This window comes from Osmerus eperlanus, chromosome 12, assembly GCF_963692335.1.
Source record: "Osmerus eperlanus chromosome 12, fOsmEpe2.1, whole genome shotgun sequence".
Classification (NCBI taxonomy): Eukaryota; Metazoa; Chordata; class Actinopteri; order Osmeriformes; family Osmeridae; genus Osmerus; species Osmerus eperlanus.
Genome location: NC_085029.1, coordinates 9281207 through 9302435, shown reverse-complemented (window position 1 = coordinate 9302435; position 21229 = coordinate 9281207). Strand labels below are relative to the sequence as shown.

General features: G+C 47.7%; 2 protein-coding genes across 2 annotated transcripts in view; both read left to right on the top strand.

The window, feature by feature from the left end:
- LOC134031661 (cGMP-dependent protein kinase 1-like) overlaps window positions 1–15111 on the top strand; it is a 58802-nt gene extending 43691 nt beyond the window's left edge. Inside the window, exons 9-18 of the mRNA XM_062475367.1 lie at window positions 720–794; window positions 8809–8905; window positions 10975–11114; window positions 11309–11398; window positions 11928–12069; window positions 12254–12417; window positions 12599–12721; window positions 12867–12929; window positions 13053–13119; window positions 13206–15111. Of these exons, the coding sequence (XP_062331351.1) occupies window positions 720–794; window positions 8809–8905; window positions 10975–11114; window positions 11309–11398; window positions 11928–12069; window positions 12254–12417; window positions 12599–12721; window positions 12867–12929; window positions 13053–13119; window positions 13206–13304 (1060 nt within the window). The 3' untranslated portion in view covers window positions 13305–15111. The remainder of the gene's footprint in view (window positions 1–719; window positions 795–8808; window positions 8906–10974; window positions 11115–11308; window positions 11399–11927; window positions 12070–12253; window positions 12418–12598; window positions 12722–12866; window positions 12930–13052; window positions 13120–13205) is intronic.
- Window positions 15112–17119: 2008 nt separating this feature from the next.
- On the top strand, window positions 17120–19487 carry dkk1b (dickkopf WNT signaling pathway inhibitor 1b). Its single transcript, XM_062475043.1, has 4 exons — window positions 17120–17495; window positions 17698–17839; window positions 18056–18193; window positions 18424–19487. The coding sequence occupies exons 1-4, from the start codon at window positions 17304–17306 to the stop codon at window positions 18684–18686; spliced, it is 735 nt and encodes a 244-aa protein (XP_062331027.1). The 5' UTR covers window positions 17120–17303; the 3' UTR covers window positions 18687–19487.
- The last annotated feature ends 1742 nt before the right edge of the window (window positions 19488–21229 follow it).

The window sequence follows — 21229 nt, the reverse complement described above, 5'->3', positions numbered from 1 at the left end:
CTCCACCACCTCATTCCATTATTCAGAGAGGTTTTCATCTAGATTGATACTGCATCCGTGACACAAGCTCCATAGCACCTTGTTGAGAGGTATCATCTGGAGGAGATATAGGTTTGAACTGAAACGCTGCAGGATGGATACTTATGACATCAACCGCACATGCAACAATCATGGTGGAGTCTTGTATCACAGTGGGATAAACCAGTCTAGAGGGCACAGCCCACACAGACTATAATATCAAAACATAGCCTTCTGTTGTAACAATTCTCTGTGCTGATAAACTGATAAGTATATGGATGGGGTATTGCCCACTGTACTTCACTTTGGATAAAACGAAGACATTAAATGACATTAAACTCACATCAGAGCTGTCTCTCTGTGTCGGGGGACTAGCCAGACAGCTTCCTGCTGGAGGAGAGTAGTGCTCTGCTGCCCTCTGCTGGAGAGATACATGTATCAACAACACTGGGGTCAGGAAGTCTACATGATTAGCCAGACAGATTCCTTTGTTTACCTACATTATTTATGAATACATACAAATGGACTGCATTCACATCTGTCCACGTCCAGGAAGTCTGTATACTTCCTGCTCCCCCTGCTTCCGGAACGTTCTTTCAGCAAGACTTAACACAGATGCAGTTCCACCTCTATGGACATTAATAGGCCTTTGATTTTCTGTTCTTCAGTGTATTAATTGGCTTCTCTGTTCTGTTCTTCAGCTCATTCAAGCATCTGATTGGAGGGCTGGAAGATGTGACCAACAAAGGCTATGAGGATGCTGGTGCCAAGGCAAAGTAAGCACACCATAGTATGCACTCACACACTCTCTCTCTCACTGTCTCACGCACACACACACGTACACAGGCACACACACCTAATTAAAACTAAAACATCATCCCAAATCTGCTTAATTTGAAACATTTCTTTCCTTAAGGCGTGGGTATTCAGTGTCTGATGGGATTTCAGACCTATTCATGCATTCATAAACACCTCTTAAGTAATCTTCATATCTCTGCTTCTCCGACCTCCCCTTGGCTATAATTATCTCCACTGGACAGACTTTCGATAAAATGGAAACTTTATCCCTTCCAGTGTCTTCAGTTACATAGAGATTCTACCCATAATCCTTCTTGCTCCCCTTAGACCTCTATGGGGGTGGGGGGGTGAGAGTTTCCTGGATCCGTTTGGCAGAGGACACAAATAATCCATCAGGCAAGAGGTGACTTCGAGTCCTCACGATTGCATATGTAATCAAAAAGGGGGATGGCGGGGGTTGTATTTCCGTGACCTTTGCTGCATATTTAGACCCAATGTAACTGAGCGGGCATGTTTATGTGGCGTGTTTATAAGGCTAACCTACAGAACCAGACTGTTCTAGAAACACGATCCCTGTCCTGGTACAGATGTCTCATGCTAAGGCCTTGCCAGCAGCACTCTGAACTCTATCTGCTGTCCCCTGGTCCCTAGGCTCTACTTCCTACCGTGGTGTCTACTCTATGCACCTCAGGTCCTATTCCAGTTTTTCCATTTCTTATTCAATACTCTTCACTATTTACCCACTATTTCCATCCATACTGTTTCACATCCTGCATCCAGACTGTTTCACATCCTGCATCCAGACTGTTTCACATCCTGCATCCAGACTGTTCCTCAGTACCTCAGCAGGGTAGATCTAGCTGTGGTGTGTGGAGGGAGGGGGGGAGTGTGACGGGTTCTCCCTGGGGATTAAAGATGAACCCATCTGGACCGTAGACCAATGTGCAACCATGTCTTTTATCTCCTGGGTGATCTTTGTATGTGCATGTGTCAATGTGTGTTTGTGTGTGTGTGTGTGCGAGTGTGTGTGCATGTGTGTGTGTGTGCGCGTGTGTTCGGTGACCATACAGTAACTTGTCATTAGGCTGGGTCATCAGTCTGTAGTGTGCTAGACGGATGACACCACCCTGGGGTATTACATCATACCATGGCTGCTTGGTGATGAACATGAAAGAGCTGTATGTAACAGAGCGGCTGGGTGTGAAGGTACACGAACATCCAGTTGTAGGAAAGACACCCACCTATTTATGGACACAGTATACTCATGTCCTAATCACTCCCAATTTTAGCTTCTTTACTCGTGTGTTTTCGAATATGACACATTTATATTGGAGTTATAACCTTTGGTCACCACTACACCAGTGAATGTGAGGTGGTAGTAGAAATATAACGAATAGTCGGTATGTGGTACAGAAATACATAATAATTATTATTATAATCGAATACAGAAATGTCCCCACCTACGACCAGGCTCTGGCACTGTGGGAGAAACCTGCACAAGACCTCCCTCTAGTGGTTGGAGTTGTGGGTGAGCCACTCTACCACAGTTTCTTCCAACAGAGTACAATTCATCTGCAGATGATTTAGAATAGCATTGAAATTGAAAAAAAATTGCACCCTTCTCAACCTTATCATGAGGAAACACACTCGACAGGAAACATAACAAGCTGCAGTCCTTGACTTGAAGGATTGCTGCTGAAACATGATTGATTTGTCTTTCATATACAATTTCCCTCGAGCTGCATCTCTCTCTCTCTCTCTCTCTCTCTCTCTCTCTCTCTCTCTCTCTCTCTCTCTCTCTCTCTCTCTCTCTCTCTCTCTCTCTCTCTCTCTCTCTCTCTCTCTCGTCCGTACCCACACAGCCATGTGTCACCATGAGAACAGGCTCATGCCTTCAGTGTCCCTCAGTGTTTGCTGCCGTCGTTCCCTTCTGGTGTCGGCTGTCACCCTGGTCATGTGACAGCCGACACCAGAGGGCATGAGCCTGTTGTCATGGTGAGTGAGTTCCTTCGGGCTGTCCCCTTGTCAGCACCCCAGCACCTACACTGAACCTGCGGGTCTCGACTTGGAGAATCCTGGAAATGACTCCCAGGGTTGTCCCATTGGAATGGCTCCTTGGAATGACTCCTGGAAATGACTCCTGGAAATGACTCTTTGGACTGACTCCTTGGAATGACTTCTAGGCATATTTTTAATCCGGCGGTCACCAAGTGTCTGTAGCTTGTCTGGACATGTGGACATTTTGGGGATGTACCCCCCTGTACCCCCCTGTACCCCCCCTGTACCCCACCCCTGTGGATTGCTGTCCACTCCAGAGGCTCTCCTTTCTGCCTACTGCTGTGAAACAGTTTGTAAACTACACGGTATCCCTCTCCGCTCTCTCTCTGTCTCTCTGTCTCTCTGTGTCTCTCTACCTCTTCATCCCTCTCTCTTCTCAACAGCTGCACACATCTCATTCCTCTGTCCACCCCTCGGTCTTCCCTCTCTCTTTCCCTCCCTCCTTCCTTCCTTTCTCTCTTCCTGCAGATCACGTGTTGTTTACCAGTCCGGAGCGTGAGGCGGGGTGTCAGCGTGTCAGGGTGGCAGGGTGGCAGAGCGAGAGGCATAAACAGCTTCTCTAAGTGATAGCAGGGATCCCTGCTGGGGCTTGCTGACCCTCCCTCTCCCCCCATGCCAAGGTGACTGTACACAGGGCGGTTCACCAGCACACTGATGCGGAGGGCTTTAGGACCTGCCCGCCCCCTGAGGCCCGGCGTGATTGGCATCAGGGGGGCGCCCTCTAACTCCTCCTCCACTCTTGGTACTTTGTGGAGCTCAATGGTTTCTTGTTCGAGTCCCTTCTCCATAGTGAACTGTGGGCTACACATTACGACTCAAAATGTTCTCCTTTTTTCGTCATTCTTTCCTCAAAGGAGGATAAGGGGATGTTATAACCACATGTCTATGATGGTTTAACCATCTGTGTGTGGAGATGTAACATATCCATATCCTGTGTTGTTAGTGTGCATGGGACGCTTAGCAAGCGAGCTAGCGTGTCGACGCTAGTAACACTATCTCGAGAGTCACTTATGTAAGACGTTTATTACTGTCACTAGCATTTCGACCCAGCGTGGTGCCCTGACGGGGTGACAATAGGCTGGGGCCATTCACAAGGCCGCTGGGGTTGTTGAAACAAGGACAGGAAGTGGCTCTACTGTAAATATATGGGAGGGTCCTCCATGACCATATAAGGAGTTGTCTGTCAGTTCAACTTATCACGGCCGACAATATGTTGTAGTAGGCTGTTCCTCTGACTCCCCCCAACCTCCATCATCCCCTTCCCCCCCCACACACACACACACTAGATATAGGTGGCATGTCAACATGTGCTGAAGTATTTGTTTCTGGCTGACAGGCCTCGTGGTCTGGCTCCAGTAATGGAGAAATGCTCGTGGAGCATCCCTCACTCATACCTGACCCCAACCTTGACTCTCACAACATAACAGAGGGGGCATCACTGGACACCCAATCACGATGCACAGAATCGACATCTGGCCAATCAGAAGACAGGGCGGGGGCCAATGTTGGTCTTCTGAGGCCTCGGTTGACTCCAGTGTAGTTTAAGGAGAGCATGAGGCTCTTTGGAGTGTATTGACTGTGTGTGTGCTGAACAACGATGGACTGTGTGTCAATGTGTGACAATGATGGCCCCCTGACAAACACTGACACACACACACACCTGATGATCACACAGACACACTGTAGCCATCAGTCTAAAACTAGGCAACTAAAAGGTCTAAAACTAGGCCTTATTATATCAGATAGGTATCATTTAGTCCATACATTGTCCATAAATGTTACTATTGTATTCATATAAATAGAAATGGAATCAATAATCATTTGAATTCAATTCTGTTCCATTCTATTCAATTCCCTTTATTAATCCCAAATGAAATCCCAATAGACCTGCTACCGTTGATGATAAACATATGGCAAAGGTGTGTGAGGTGACATGTGGTTGCATGACAAGGGCCTGGCCGAAGTCGTTTAACAATGCCCAGATGTTTGGTTCTACCAACCAGAGGATCAGGGGATGGAATGCGTGGCATTCTTAGGTTGGGAGCCGAGCGAGGGAGCGACGGGGTTGCTGTGGGAGAGGTAACCTGGAGTGACAGGATAACCCTGAGCTGGGCTGACCAGGGCCAGAGCTTTGAGTCTCTGGGGTCAGGGGTCGTAGCAGGGGTCGTGCTGAGGTCAACCGCACGCTTTGTCCCTCCACACCTGCAGCTGGCTAAGGCTTTGTTCTGGCCGTCTCTGTGTGTGTGTGTGTGGAAAGTGTGTTTTTGGTGTGTGTGTTAGAGAGGGAGACGGACAGACCTGGGTGTGTTTTCGTGGGTGTGTGTGCCTCGCGTGGCGTGTGTGCGGAGCGCGCTCGTGGCGTGTGTGTACGTACGGCCTCATGTGTATGGCGTGTGTGTGTACAGAGCCCGAGGTCAAACCTCTGCAGTCATGTCTTAGTGGTGCACTGACCCCTGAAGAGGAACCCCCCAGCTCTACAGCCAACCCAGGTGGGGTCTTAGCCCGTATTTAGACAGCTGTGTGTGTGTGTCCGCGCGTGTGTGTGTACATATACTGTATGTACTGTGTGTGTGCGGGTGTGAGCGTGTGTTTATGTGTGTTTGTGTGTGCGTGTGGGACCATGGTAGGTCGTAAGAGGAATGTGATGTGTGTGTGGGTGTGTGTGTGTGGACGGGGTAGTTTAAAGGAGGAATGTGGTGTTTGAGTCTTAAACACACGCCTTATGAGTGGACCAGGGGCAAAGGACTATCCACATGTTAAGATGTCAGAGGCAGGACTGGAAAGTTTTTAGCATAAACTAGAGGGCTGATAAATCAGCGTAACTCCATGTTTATTTAGTATAGTTTATGTAATGTATTTAGCTGCTTCTAATCAAGCATTTACACCACTTAGATGATTAATACAATATCTAAAGAGCCATCCTAAAATCATGTTTGCTGGTTTCAAACACACTGAAAAAAAGAGAATTCATCATTGATTTTCATATTGATTGCTCTTCTTTAGAAGTAATAATTGTCTTCAAGAATTACAGTAACGTGTTAGAACTTGTGAGGCCAGAGCCCAAGGATGGTTATTTTATTTAAGTAGTAGGGGTGGTTAGTGTGTTTACAGTAGGGGTGGTTAGTGTGTTACAGTAGGGGTGGTTGGTGCGTTTACAGTAGGGGTGGTTAGTGTGTTTACAGGATGGTTAGTTTATTTACAGTTGGGGTTTCAGAAGCAGGTTAATAAACAACGTACTGTACTCACGTCTCAAGGTTACACACTCTAGGTCATAGGGGGTAGAAGATCACCAGTATGGACATACAGAACAGCAACACACACACACACACACACACACACACACACACACAGCACCACAGGAACACATGTGTTATGTATATGTACAGTACATGCAGTACACTGTTTATGCACACACTTTCTCCCTTTCCTCATCCAAAATTCACCCTGCCTGTCCCCTGTCACCAGTCTACTTCTCATATCACATGACTTTCCAGCAACCCCATACACACACACACACACACCTCCACAGAACGCTAGTCTGGTTCTGAGCGGAGGCTCTCTCTCTCCTCTTATGGCATCGGGCGAGCGGACGGGACACACACATACATAACAGGTGTCTGTCTAAGTGTGAAATACTGGCTGAGCCGTCGCCATAGGAACACTCCGACAACAAACATGGTTGTAGAAATATAGTCGTCAGCAATTGCAAGTAGATAGCAGTTTTTCCGCTGATGATTGTATTAGCATGGGTTGTAGTTTAGAAGGTTTTCATTGTCTGTAATATTAGTGGAATTTGAGTGGCTTTTTGAATGTAAGTCAGATTTGGTGTTATAACACTTTTTGTTTGGGACCACCGACAAGTGTCATGGTATGTGGTCAGAGTAACAGGCTGCTATATCTGCCTAATGATCCAAAACCCCATTCCCCTCCTCTCCTCCATTTATACAGACACATGTCTTATCTAGAGGGACCCTCCTCTAGGTCTTACTGAGATATATACACATCTTCCTCTAGCTCATACTGAGGTGGGGAAGATTGAGAAAACACCACATGATATGAGGCTGTCTACGTTTTCATGGAGACTTGAAGTATCTTGTCTATGTTCAATGTTTTGTCCCCACAGAAATCAAGGCATCTCTTCAGTGGGATTGGTGTGTGGCTTAAAGAGAGCCACAGATAGACTGGTAGAACAGTGGTACTCTCCTTAAGCTCTCCTTGAGGGTGGGTGATGATACGCAATGCATCTCTTGAGAGGGATCCCCTGACACCAGGATCATCTTTGATCCTGCATGATTTGCTGTTGATCCTATTTCCGCCTGAGTCAGGGGATATGTTTGCCCCGCTTGTCAGTACTGTATGTCAAGACTTTCAGAGACAGCCTCTCTCTCTTTCTCGGTTTCTCTCTTTCTCTTTTCATCTTTCCATCATTGTCTTTCTCTCTTTCTCTCTATCTTTCTCTTTTTACAATCACAATCTGGCTTCCTTTCCATCAAACTGCTACGGAACAGAATATGTTTTTAATATTCCCAGTAGCTCTCTCTCTCCATTGCTCTCACTCCCTCTCTCTCTCTCTCTCTCTCTCTCTCTCTCTCTCTCTCTCTCTCTCTCTCTCTCTCTCTCTCTCTCTCTCTCTCTCTCTCTGTGTCTCTGTCTGCAAGGTAGTATCCAGTAATTCATGTCAAGTGTGTATGCAGCTCAGTATGTCATTGGTCAGAGTGTTAGAACGTGTGTATGTCAGGGGGTGGGGGGGAGGGGGTTGAGGTGGGTGAGAGGGGAGGACCGGAGGGGTTTGAGGTGTGTGTGTGGGGGGGAAGGGGGGGGTTGAGGTGTATGAGGGGGGGGGGAGAGAGGAGGGGGTTGAGGTGTTTGAGGGGGGAGGACCCGAGAGGGTTTGAGGTGTGTGTGTGGGGGGGGGGGAGAGGAGGGGGTTGAGGTGTGTGAGGGGGGGGGGGGAGAGAGGAGGGGGTTGAGGTGTGTGAGGGGGGGGAGAGAGGAGGGGGTTGAGGTGTGTGAGGGGGGGGAGAGAGGAGGGGGTTGAGGTGTGTGAGGGGGGGGAGAGAGGAGGGGGTTGAGGTGTGTGAGGGGGGGGAGAGAGGAGGGGGTTGAGGTGTGTGAGCCACGCTAACTGGGTGAACCTCCACCCACGCGGTGTCCACATGTTAAAAATACCACCGGGATCACAGTGGCAGTATTAGTACCCTCCGGCTACTGGCGACAGGCACAGTTTGACTTTGTTTTGGCACACAGACCCACCTGACAGCCTGCCTTATCCATACTCTGCAGTCTGGATGCTTCGCCTGGGCACTCAGCAGAGCCCAAACCCCTCATCTGGTCTTGTAGATCTGCACCCAGACCTGCTGTAGGAGAGGGAGAAGGAAAACTTGAAGTTGTGTACCTCAGAGCTGAGTCTGGGGGTGGGTGCTACGTTTATCCCAGGGACTCTCTAGGGATTAATATTTGTGTTGGGCTTAGCAGGAGACCGGTCAGGACTTTGATACATGCACACAGCGTCCGAGGATCTGGCCTACCTCACCACCCTCCACCCCCGGACCCCCCTACCCCCGGACCCCCAACATGTAAACTGGAAATGGCACCGTAGCTCCAGCTTTCACACGGGACTCACTCTGACGCTGTGCCGAACCTGTTCTGGAACCTTCCCCACGCCGCCGCCACCCGCCCGCTCGGAGGTCGGCGCCGCCGCTTGCTGACTGTTTTTCTGACTGTTGCGCGGCTGGTCAGGCTGCTTGTGTTCGAGCGCTGGACGTGGTGTGAGCGAGGAGAAGCAGACATGCGCGAGCTCATCCCGGTCCCGGCCCGGAAACAGAGAGAGAGGCTGCCCAGCCTCCCGGCGCCCTCGCCTCCCCTCTCCTTCCCCATCACCTACACCATCCAGACCTCTAAGAAGTTCCCTTTCTTCCACTTCAAAAAATGCAGGTACGAGGCAGAGAACGCTTTCTTCTCCAACCTGAAGCTGGTGGACTTCAACATCATCGACACGCTGGGGGTCGGGGGATTCGGACGCGTCGAGCTGGTAAGACTATCTCTACCTGTCAGCTGTTACCTGTGCTGTTGGATGTGTGTGTGTGTGTGTGTGTGTGTCTGTCTGTCTCTGACACGTTTCTCCTGCATGATGAAGTCACTTTCATACAGGGGTAAATGACAAACCTTGGACTTTCCAACAGACATTTACATGCCAGGCATTCCATAATGACCTGTAACCCAGCTACACCACCCCCTAAAAAGACTTGGAAACAGTCACAATGCATTCCCAGACAGTTCCTAAGACTCAGGTCTGCGTCTCTGGTGCAAACGTTTTGGCAGGTCAGTTCAGAACCAAGGAGTGTGGGATTATACGAGACATCAAACCGGTTTAATGTCAGTCTGACAAACTGGGTCTCCATGCTGGACCTGTGTGTGTAGGGGTGTGTGTATGGGGGGGTTTATAGTTATATAATTGGGGGCTGGGGGGTTTATAACTGGGGTATCAGGTTTCTTCCAGGAGAATACCTCAGAGGTTATTCTAAGTTAGTTTCCACTACGACCCTCACAGAGGTAACAGGAGAGGGTAGCGTGTGACCTGCAGTGTTGCGTTGCCTCAAGGGGAAGTCTCTTAAATCATATACTGCTTCTGCATTCTACAATGGGTCTGTACATGGCCGTGAAGATGAATATGTTTTGTTTTCGATAGGGGCGTTTTTCATGACATCCAAAGTCCAACTGACCTCCCGCTTGAGTTTCATATCATTATGAACAACTCACTGTAGAACTATGTATCTCTGTTACTGATTTTGAGTTTTGTGTTTATTATGTAAAGTATCCACATGAACAGCTAAGGTCATTCTGAGCCGCTGTCATGTCCAGTGACACGGTACACGTCCGCTGTTTGAAATGACCAGCTGACACTCAACAGTCGCTGTTTGTGATTGTCGAGCAGGCTGTGATAATCATGGCTACTGTATGTGAGGCTGCATTAACAAGGAAGCCTTCGATCCCAAACACAACAGCAACACGGAGCCGTGTAAAACCCACACACACACTCGCGGAGGAGGGACAGGAGAGATGGGCATGGAGAGGCAGAACGAAAGAGGGAGAGTCTTAGAGTGTGAAAGGGACGAAGAGGTCGAGAGGGGGGAGAGGGAGGCTAGGTGGGAGGGAGGGAGGGGGGGGGCTAGGAGGGGAGGGGAGGCAGACAGAGAAATGTCGCATTGCGGCTTGTCTCGGAGGATTTCTCCGATAAGGCAGCCAGTGGTAAGGGAAGCCCTGGGCTTGTCCCCCCAAAAGGGATGCCCCTGTGGGCCCTCCAGACCCCCCTGTGGGCCCCCCAGACCCCCCTGTGGACCTCCTAGTCCCCAGGGCTAAATAAGGCACTGCGGCATCCTCCCTTTGCGGGAAAACAAGTGGCCTTTCCAAGTGGCCTTTGCCAGCCCCCCCGCCACCACCACCAACACCACCCCCCATCTGACACCCCATGCTCCAATAGTCTGGTTGTAGGAAGATGACCCGGGGACATTTAAGAGTTCCCTCAGATCCCCAAGACGCAATGTGAAGAATGTCTGCCCACCCCACCCCACCCCATCTCTCTCCACCGCCAACCCCTGTCCTCCTCTCTCCAACCTCTCTCCACCTTTCCCCACCTCCAGCCTTTCTCCCTACCGATAACCCCAACCCCACCCTCATCAACTTTCCCCCTGCCCACTGGAGCCTATATAGACCATGAGTCATGGGACTATTCCTGATTGCACGAGGTACCAGCCGGGCTGAAAATAGACAAACCACAACACACTTAGCGCCGAGGAACACAACGTGTTTACGGCCATGGTGTTACTTGATTGGTGATTTCTGCATAAATGCCAAATCAAATCACATTTGATTTATTCAGCCCTCTTTACAAGTGTCACAAAGGGCTTTACAGATGCCCATAGAACTTCACCTAAACCAACCGAAAGCCCCAAAGAAGAAAAGGAAAATGAAAGAGATTCTTTCCCCCGACGACAGATAACTATTGAAACACTCTTGAGACCTGTGATTCATAGAATGTCTCCTGATTCCAAATCTTTATTGTCCTTTTCAAATTACAACTGTGACACGTTGGTCCTCCAGGTGCAGCTGAAGAGCGACGAGGTGAAGACGTTCGCCATGAAGATCCTGAAGAAGAGACACATCGTGGACACGAGGCAGCAGGAGCACATCCGCTCGGAGAAACAGATCATGCAGGAGGCCCACTCAGACTTCATTGTCAGGTACACAAACACACACACGCACACACACACACACAATAAGTCTGTTAACAAGCGAAATACATTGAGACAGAAGTCAGCGATGCAGAAAAACAACAAGCCTCCGTCTCAACAGATAGCAGAACCCACCTGTCCATGTAAATTAGACTTGCTGCTTGTTGTTGTTATTCACGACGTGAACTTCCTGTCTTCTCCAGGTTGTACCGGACGTTTAAAGACAGCAAGTACTTATACATGCTGATGGAGGCTTGTCTGGGAGGAGAACTCTGGACTATTCTGAGAGACAGGTAGGGTGACACGCACGCGCACACACACACACATACCGCACATCTTACACTCAAACATACACGCTCAAACATACAAACAGACAAGTGCATAAATACAAACACATACCACACACACAGAAACACAGCCATACACACACACACACCGCTGTAAACGGAAAAACACATACACCCACATAGTTATTTTCCCACAGGGCCACACGCAAACACTCTCTCTCACACACACACACACTCTCTCTCACACACACACACTCTCTCTCACACACACACACACTCTCTCTCACACACACACACACTCTCTCTCACACACACACACACTCTCTCTCACACACACACACACTCTCTCTCACACACACACTCTCTCTCTCACACACACACACACTCTCTCTCACACACACACTCTCTCTCTCACACACACACTCTCTCTCTCTCACACACACACACACTCTCTCTCTCTCACACACACACACACTCTCTCTCACACACACACACACACACACAGTCTTTACAGTGTTCTCCCTCCTGCCCCCAGGGGCTCCTTTGAGGACTCGACCACAAGGTTCTATACAGCCTGCGTGGTGGAGGCCTTTGCTTACCTGCATTCCAAAGGCATCATCTACAGAGACCTCAAACCAGAGAACCTCATACTGGACCACCGGGGATACGCCAAGCTGGTGAGGAGGACAGACAGACAGACAGACAGACAGACAGACAGAGAGGCAAGAAGGCATGCAGGCAGGCAGGCATGCAGGCTGGCAGACAGACATGTAGTCAGACAAGAAGCCAGCCAAGCAGGCAAACAGACAGACAGAGAGACACAGCTCATTGGTTGTCCTCCATTTCTGACCGTAATTCCAGGTGGACTTTGGTTTTGCCAAGAAGATTGGGTTTGGGAAGAAGACGTGGACGTTCTGTGGCACGCCGGAGTACGTGGCTCCAGAGATCATCCTGAACAAGGGCCACGACATCTCAGCCGACTACTGGTCGCTAGGCATCCTGATGTACGAGCTCCTGACAGGAAGGTAGGGTCTCTCAACCTGCACCTCGCCCTGCTGGAGACGTATACAGCATTTACATCATTTATTGACTCTCCTTCCTCTCTCCTCTCCTTCCCCTCTCCTCCTGTCCTTCGTCTCTCCTCTCCTTCCTCTCTCCTCTTCTTCCTATCCTATCCTCTCCTTCCTCCCTCTTCGTGTCCTCCAGCCCTCCCTTCTCAGGACCAGACCCCATGAAGACCTACAACATCATCTTGAGAGGCATTGACATGATCGAATTCCCAAAGAAAATCACCAAAAATGCTGCCAACTTAATCAAGAAACTATGCAGGTAACTCACACGGGGCACTGTGGGTCTTTTGAAAACAGAAAAACAAACATGTGACTGTTGGCCGTGGTTGGTTGTTGGTTAGGTTGTGGTGGACTTTAAAGGTCGGTTACTAGTTGATTCTAATTCATGACGTCTACACCGACAGAGACAATCCGTCGGAGAGACTGGGCAACTTGAAGAATGGAGTGAAAGACATTCAGAAGCACAAGTAAGTCCATGCCCGTCGTCAGCCTTGGTATCCCAGTGGGAACACTGTCAGATGATCAGTAGGACCACGGGTGCGGTGGAACGTTCTCCAACCTCACTCACTCATCTCCTCTCTGTCTCTCAGATGGTTCGAGGGGTTCAACTGGGAGGGGCTGAGGAAAGGAACGCTGACTCCTCCCATCATCCCTGATGTGAGTTTTGCTCCGCTCACCGGGTGGCACTGTGTGAAGCGTTGTGACGCAGCTAAACCTCTCCCGCCTTCTCTGTCTTCCCTCAGGTCTCGTCGCCCACGGATACCAGTAACTTTGACAGTTTCCCGGAGGACGGTGACGACCCCCCTCCTGATGACAACACTGGATGGGACACTGACTTTTAACCCCTGACCTCCCAGATAGCTAGCCAGCCTTCCACCCAATCTCAACTATATCCCCCAGCTACCGCCCCCACCTGGCCCCACCTTAACCTGGATTACCTCTGCCTGGGTCCACCTAGGGCCTGGTCCTGGTTATGGGCTTGGACCTGGGCCTGGGCCTAGGTCAAGGGTTAGGGTTAGGGTTAGGGTTTTGGTTTAGGTCTTGAGTTTGCATTTTGAGCCTATAGGTCAGAAACTTGGGATGGCCTTCTTGCTAGACCTGGCTGCTGATAGACAGACAGACACTCAGTACCGTGAAGGACAGTCGGAGACAGACGGACAGCGAAAGAGGACAGTTGTCACACTCTGGGTCACCGAGATGCCTTCTCCCATGTAGCTCCGGCCACGACGTCAGTAGGCCCTGTCTCTGTCTATCTCTCCGTCTCACTGCACCCACCTTCTGAAGGACATCCGGGGACCTTCTCCTGGAGCCTCGGACTGGCCTGGTTCTGTTGCCAGGGACCATCGGGCCTGGACAGAAACACACTGACATTGATTCTACCTTGCGGAGAGGAGGATTGACAGGAGAGAGAGAGAGAGAGAGAGAGAGAGAGAGAGAGAGAGAGAGAGAGACCCCACACCTCTTTTTGTAGCATATTCGAACTTATCTTCATGCCATCACATGCTACCACCTTACTAACGCATTATTAACATCACTGTTGACAACAGTTCAGGACGGATTCACCTTGTCTTTTCAATCCTTCATTCATCATCAACATTTTATTTTATTAAGTTTCTTTGTACATGAATTCCCATTTGAACATACCACTTTATGACTTCAGCACATAAAGATAATTTATTGTACGTATTCCATTATAATATTTGAATATAAAAAATCAACATACACACTCGCCTCTCTTACAATGACAATATGGTTTGTAATGTTGGACATACTTGATGACAATACTTGCCATCTTAGTTCTCAGAGACATGCAGTTTATTTTACATTGTTTTGCCTAATTGTGTTGCACAGACTGGTTAGTCGTTTGTACATTGTTTAAGAGGCAGAAAGGTTAAAATATATTGTGTTTTTATTTTTAAAACGATGACAGGATACTATGAAATGACAAAGATCCACACAGGTCCGTTTCTTACCACAAGGGGGCAACTGGCACCGGAGCAGAAAGAGAATATTTACATTTTACCGTTAAATATTGTCACACCGAAGAGAACTTGCATGTTTAAGACTGGAAGTGAACATCAATTTTTAACGATCGAACATACTGATAATTTCATTGGGTTGAATCGTCAGCATGCCGTTTTAATCATATTATGTTGCCATTCAAAACGAATTCACTTTACCCAAGGCCTCACTTCGAAACATTTTACTGTGCTCTGGAAAACACATATTTCGTATTTATTGCAGGACCAGAGGTGAATATTTGTGTACGTAAATATTTAGTGCTTATATTTTTGTGATATGTATTGATAAGTATGTTGTACTCTACAGTATGAGTGACCTTAATATCAATTGGAATATTTGTTTTTATTTGTCAGGAACGTTTCCCTTCGTCGAGGTAAACTAGTACATGTTATAGTTTCCACATTCATTTGAAATTACATGACTATTGGCATTAATAACATTTTTGAGAAAAATAGTGCCTTATTTCAATGGCATCTCCAAAAAGCATATTTAGCCGCTTGTGTTACCTTGCATGACACGGTTAAATCAAACCTAAACTGTCGTCCTTACTCTGCTTGCTGCTTTTTTTTATTGTTCAGCTATATTTATATGCCTTTTCTTACAATAAAATCTAACTTTTAATCCATACGAATTTGTCATGAGTCAATTTAATATGCCAGTGCTTCAGTCAAATTTACTGTCATTTGTAAGTGTGGGAAGTGGCCTACAGTTTATCCGCAGGCAACATCATCAAGAGGCAATCAGGAAGGCTCTGATCAGGCCTCTAACAACATAACTACGCTCTTGCTCTTTCCTTTGATACACGTGCCTCCTCACTGCAGGAGAGCGTTCCAGAACACCTGACACTCCGGGTGTAATCTTTTACTCCAAACTAAACAACCTGTCCTTTATTTTCTCATTCTAACACAACTGATAGTGTATTTATTTAACACTTCGGAGACAAGGCTGTACCAGAGGGGTCTATTGTAGCGTGAACTGATTAAGCTGCAACCAGGCATTGCAAAACAGGATTACCTGGCGTCCAACCAAATGAATTTGCTGAGTACAATGTCTGTTAAGACCCGCTAAAAGCCGAGCAAATGGACTGTTTGTGAAAATGCCCTGCCCGTTGAAGTCCGATTAGGACAGCGAGTTCAACGTCTTTTGATCTGCTTGTCATCAAAGGCTCTCTCTACACAGGCGCTACTTTACACCACCGCAGGCTTTTCGATGTACAATTAAAACAAAGCCAAAAGACCAAAGAATCGACATGAATGCTGCCAATTCACGTTTAATGAAGTGTATTGAGCGTTTGTTTTGTAGTGGTCTATTATAACCAACCCTTGTCAACAACTTCAAAGCCGGGGAGGGTTCCCAAGTTTTTTTGGTCTGCCAAGCACTTTTGAAACTGTTAAACATTTAGAGTATTTTGTTCCTGCAAATTCCAATGGTTCACTACGCTAATGTCCGACCACAGATTCGAACTGCCTCGATTGTAGAATATCCATGTTATGAAATACATGACCGATGTGTGTTAAATCAGGTCTTGTATCACATTTCGATCAAGTCTACTGAAATGTAAATTATACAATCTGGGTTAGGCTACTTTAAATTAAAAACATTTACGTAGTTGCTTTTGCGGATCAGTTTTTTCAAATTCTTTCAAATAGCCTAACTGTATTTTTCCAGCATGGAATAACAAATCATTATTTATTTATAGTCTACATTCTAGTATGCTATAACATGCAGTTTTGTCAATAAAACAAATTTGCTTAAAGATCACTAGAGGTATTTCCCATTAGCCTTGTTAAGCATTGTTAGAGTTTGCACAATAGATTTGTACAGAAGGTGCTATTTGGAGATATTTCAAAGGACTCGCTGATGGAGAAAAGAAGCTGCAAACTAATTGTTTTACAAGCCTCGCATAAAGTTGAGAAGTACTGATGTGAATTCCTTATCGCCGAGTGATAATCAGTCCAGCCTATTTCTTTTAAAGCACTTAGGCTGAATGATAATTAATTCGGTAAACTTTTCACTCTTAGGCAATTTGCGTATTCGGCTTTGATCCTCCCCGCGCTCTTAATCAAGTGCATTTCAAAGTTCCACTCATTACAATTACGGATCGAATGTCGTTAACGAGCGAAGAATGTCTTGATGAATGATCACCAGGCTGGGGCCGCAAACTCTTTAGACTAGACGCTCTATGGATACAGCCTCTCTAATGGCCTAGCCAAGACGCGGATCAGATGGTTTAATGACTTTTAAGTGTAGGGCTGCACACAAAATTATAGCCTACATTTCACAGCATCTAATGACAGAATCAAACGGAATTCTATTTTTGGTGTCCCTATATGCACTGGCCTAGTGAAGTGGACATCCTCATCAATAGATGAGGCATATTTCCTAGTTTCAACATCTATTGTATGGTGCTATTGTATTCATTATTCCTCAATGTGGATACGAGTAACGTGTCCATCAAGCAGCGATGTGTCAGGGTGTGTGTGTATGTGTTTGATGTCAACTCGTGCAGCGCCATTGTGTTAATTGTACACAAACATCGCGGGACGTTTGGATGAGGGGGGTTAGTGGGTAGTTCCTGCGAGATGCGTCATGAGCCAGAACCTTTGAAATTCCATCCCGTCTTTTGTTACACATAGCTGGGGGCGGGAAACACAAACATAGTCCACGAATATAAAAGAAGCGTCAGTTGTCACCATAGTACAGAGGTAACTCGCTACGCTCTCACCGTGCGTCTTTTTCCGACCCTCGAGCGTCTTGCGATTTTTAGGCTACGGATCTTTTCGATATTGTTCAATTGAAGGATTAGCCTTTGAACGACAATGGTGCTGTGTGTGTGTTCTGCTGTGATGTGCTTGGTGCTCGGTTTCATCGGTTCTGCACTCGCAGGATCCGTGATTCTCAACTCAAACTCTATCAAGAGTGTGGCGGGTGCTGGTCACCCGGTAAGTGCAAGCCCGGACGAGTTTAGCTTCGACGCCGGCTCTCAGAATCTGGCAATCGACTCCATACAGGTAAGAATCGTGCGTAGGCCTACTTGTATTGATTTAGAAAACTTAACTCTTATCTTTTATTCATACAATTGTGTTAGGTAAAAACGTAATCAGTATACAAAGTTATTGTTTGCTATTTGTAAATATAGCGTAATAGGACCACATTTAGGCCTACCAAATAACGTTTTGTAATGTTTTATTAACAATATTGTTATTATTTTAGTCTCTGAGTTGCGCGGCTGACGAGGAGTGCGGTGACCATGGATTCTGCTACGCCTCCCGAGGCGCGTGTCTCCCATGCAAGCGGCGTAGGAAGCGTTGCACCCGCAACGCAATGTGCTGCCCCGGCAACCAGTGCAGTAACGGTAAGGTGTCCTGTCCCACTCTTGTCACGTTTTACACGAGACAACATCTCTCTTTTTTCTTTTAAACGTTGTGAGAAGTCGTTGCTTTGAAGACCGACAAAAGGCTTTTCAATTTGAGCAATTGTGCTCAAATGCCAGGAGAACAGGTGTAGGGTCTGCCACATGGTCTAATGTGTGATGTCCTGTGCTCTCTCTCTCTCTCTTTCTCCCTCTCAGGAGTGTGTCTGCCCCTTGACCCAGACATGGTGCCCCAGATTGGCGTGGAAGACCTGGTACCTGTAGGAACCATGCAGGAGGACAACTCCACAGCCGAGTTCACCTCCAGAACCAGCACACAGGATGCAACACCCAGAGGTATGTGAACTCACTGGTCTCTCTCACATGTGAACTAGTTTGCCAGGCCGTTTATCCAGCAGGTAAAGGCTGGATCAATCAGATGAATCCCTGATGAACTTACCTGCATGCAAACAACAACAAAGCATTGTAATAGACGGAGAAACTGTAGCACAACTAGGAAAATGACAGAATGAGAAACTAGATACACTTTGTAGCACATCTCATCTGGGTCCTGGTCTATCCTGCAGGCGTGGAGGGAGAGAGCTGCCTGCGCTCGTCGAACTGCTCAGAGGGCCTGTGCTGCGCCCGTCACTTCTGGTCCAAGATCTGCAAGCCGGTGCTGAAGGAGGGCCAGGTGTGCACCAAGCACAAGAGGAAAGCTGCCCACGGCCTGGAGATCTTCCAGAGGTGTGACTGTGGAGAGGAGCTGGCCTGCAGGACCCAGAGGGGCCCCGGGGAGCACAGCAGCAGCAAGGCAGCCCGGAGCCTCCACACCTGCCAGAGGCCCTGAGAAGACCAGCCCACCCAGCCCTCCTGTCCGCCCGCACGCCTTCCGGGACTGCCACCGTGGTCGTGATGGAGAGGGGGGTTGAATCCCCCCGTCTGGGGGTCCCCTGTCAGAGAGAGAGAGAGAGGTTCTCAGACGTGTGTAGAAACAGGCGTCGGGGCTGAGGGAGAGAGAGAGAGAGAGGATGTTTTCTGTTTCTCAAGTAGAAGGTGGGTTGTGTTGGCACCGAACCACCTCATCTATGTAATGTTCAAGGTTCCAGACTCTTCTTTCCGTGCCGTTCAGCCAAAGCTCGGCTCTGGTCGATGCAGGGTGACTCTGACCAAGGCCAACAAGGAGAACGAACGATTCAGACAGCAAGACCTGTACAGTTCATTCCAACTGATGTAAATTGTATTAGCAACAAACAAATATGCGGCAACTTGGATCCTGAACAGGATGATGGCCTCTTCATACCCTGTCTGCAAACCGACCAGAGGATGAGAGGAACCCTTCTTGTAATCTGAAACGTTCCAGTTCATGTGTTTATTCTCTCGATTTTATTCCCAAAAAATAGTGGAGTAGCTGTGATTGTTTCTCTGTGGAACTTCAGATTTCATATTATCACAGTACATTACTGTATTGTACATAGACAAACCATAATAGATGATGGCACTTAATTATTTTTATTTGAGACTGCTGTTTGTTGAGAAGGTGCTCTGTGGTTTATTGTTTTGTACATAAGAACACTGTTTTTTACAAGTGTATAGAGTTGGATTATAAATGTATATATTTTTTATCTGAAAATAAAATGTCCCAATAATGTCTTTTAAAATCATTTGTTCGTGACGTGCTGTTTGAGTGTGTGTTTGTGTGCAGCTGGATGTGTGTGTTCATGGTCGTTTCAGTCCTACAAAATTCTCCACTCTTAACTTTCTCTGACTGTGTGCTGTTGGAGAGCAGAGGTCCTGCCGGCGTTTAAACTAGGTTAGAGTATGGAGGTTCTGAGATTTAAACTACGTTAGAGTATGAAGGTTTTGGGGTCTAGACTAGGTTAGTACCATTACTGGAGTTGGTCTCAGATATGTCCACAACCATAGACAGAACAGCATGCAGTAGCTACATGTGCAGAAGTAATAGCCTGGCAAATGCGTATTCGTCTGGAACGAAGTTCATTTTAGATTTCCAAGGGGCGTTATCAATAGTCCACACATCCATATTCCGGTAAGAGGGAAATCTGTTTGAATGGGAGGGTGGCCAGACCCCTCTGCCAGAGCAAAGAAAACATGAGCTTGTCTGGTTCCCAGGCTGCTGAAGTAGAGGAGCAGCCGTCTGCCATCTCACTGTCACCGGAGCTCCATTAGAATTGTTCTGATCATTACGGATCATTGGAGTTCGACAACATCAGCCATTCTACTGTTTTATAACCACGGCTGCCACACACTCTGACCCTACCCCGACCTCCCTCGGCCTACAGCCAGGCCTGGGAACACTCCTTCTACGCAATGGAAACAAGATGGCCGCAATCTGGATTCAGTCATTCAGTCACGTCGATTCATCCCATGGGTCGGCTTCGACCTTCCCATTCTGCTGCGCTAAAGACATCCTGTGTTTTTGTCCTAAGTACTTTTTCTTTCAGATTCCGTCCTTCCCACTTCCTGGCTAAGGGCCCCCGCCCCGTGGTCAAGGTAACAGGAACCAGGAGAGATAGAGGCGTCCTTACTTCAGGTTGTCACACTAGACAAAGCAGAGCGGTGGGCATTTCAAAGCACAGGATATACAGTCTACAATCAACCTGTTCACACACACACACATACACACACAAATACACAAACACATACACACACATGGCTCCTCTCTTCTCCTGCCTTTGTCAACAGTCTAGACCAGACCCCAAACATCAGTGTGTGTGTGTGTGTGTGTGAGTGTGTTGGGGGGGGTCTGAAAGAGCTGCTAAACATACAGTGAAGAAGGGTGGGGGGGGGGCTTGGAGGGCACAAGATGACATCTGGAGGGTTCTTCAGATGACGTTCTTAAAACGTGTTTGATGTCAGGACATTGTTGAGCTCGTCTGTGGCATTCACTCTGGTCTAATCCACAGCAAACAGGAGAGCGAAGGCCCATGTAACGAAGTCCCCTCCGATTCTGCTTACAATCAGAACAGAAGATCCCTGCCCTCTACACACACACACACACATAAGCCCTTCCCCTAAAATACCCCTCCCCACAAACACACACCACACTTTGAAGTGCTCATCAGTCACCATCCAGTATATCAGGATCTTCTACAGAGGAGTTCAGAGACTGGGACTCCATAGACAAACAGACTTACGAAGGCACAAACACACTAATGTGGAGTAGACAATGTTTGGGCTGAGTGTGTGTCATTAAACACACATGCCGGAACCAAGGGGCTGGGACGATCACCAGCCAGCTGCTTTGGTTCTGTCTGACTGACTGACTGTCTGTCTGTCTGTCTGCTTCACCTGGTGTCAGGCCTTGTCCTAAAGAGGTCTGTAACATCAACTTGTTGTTTGAACACAACCAAGCAATTTGACTGTTTAAAA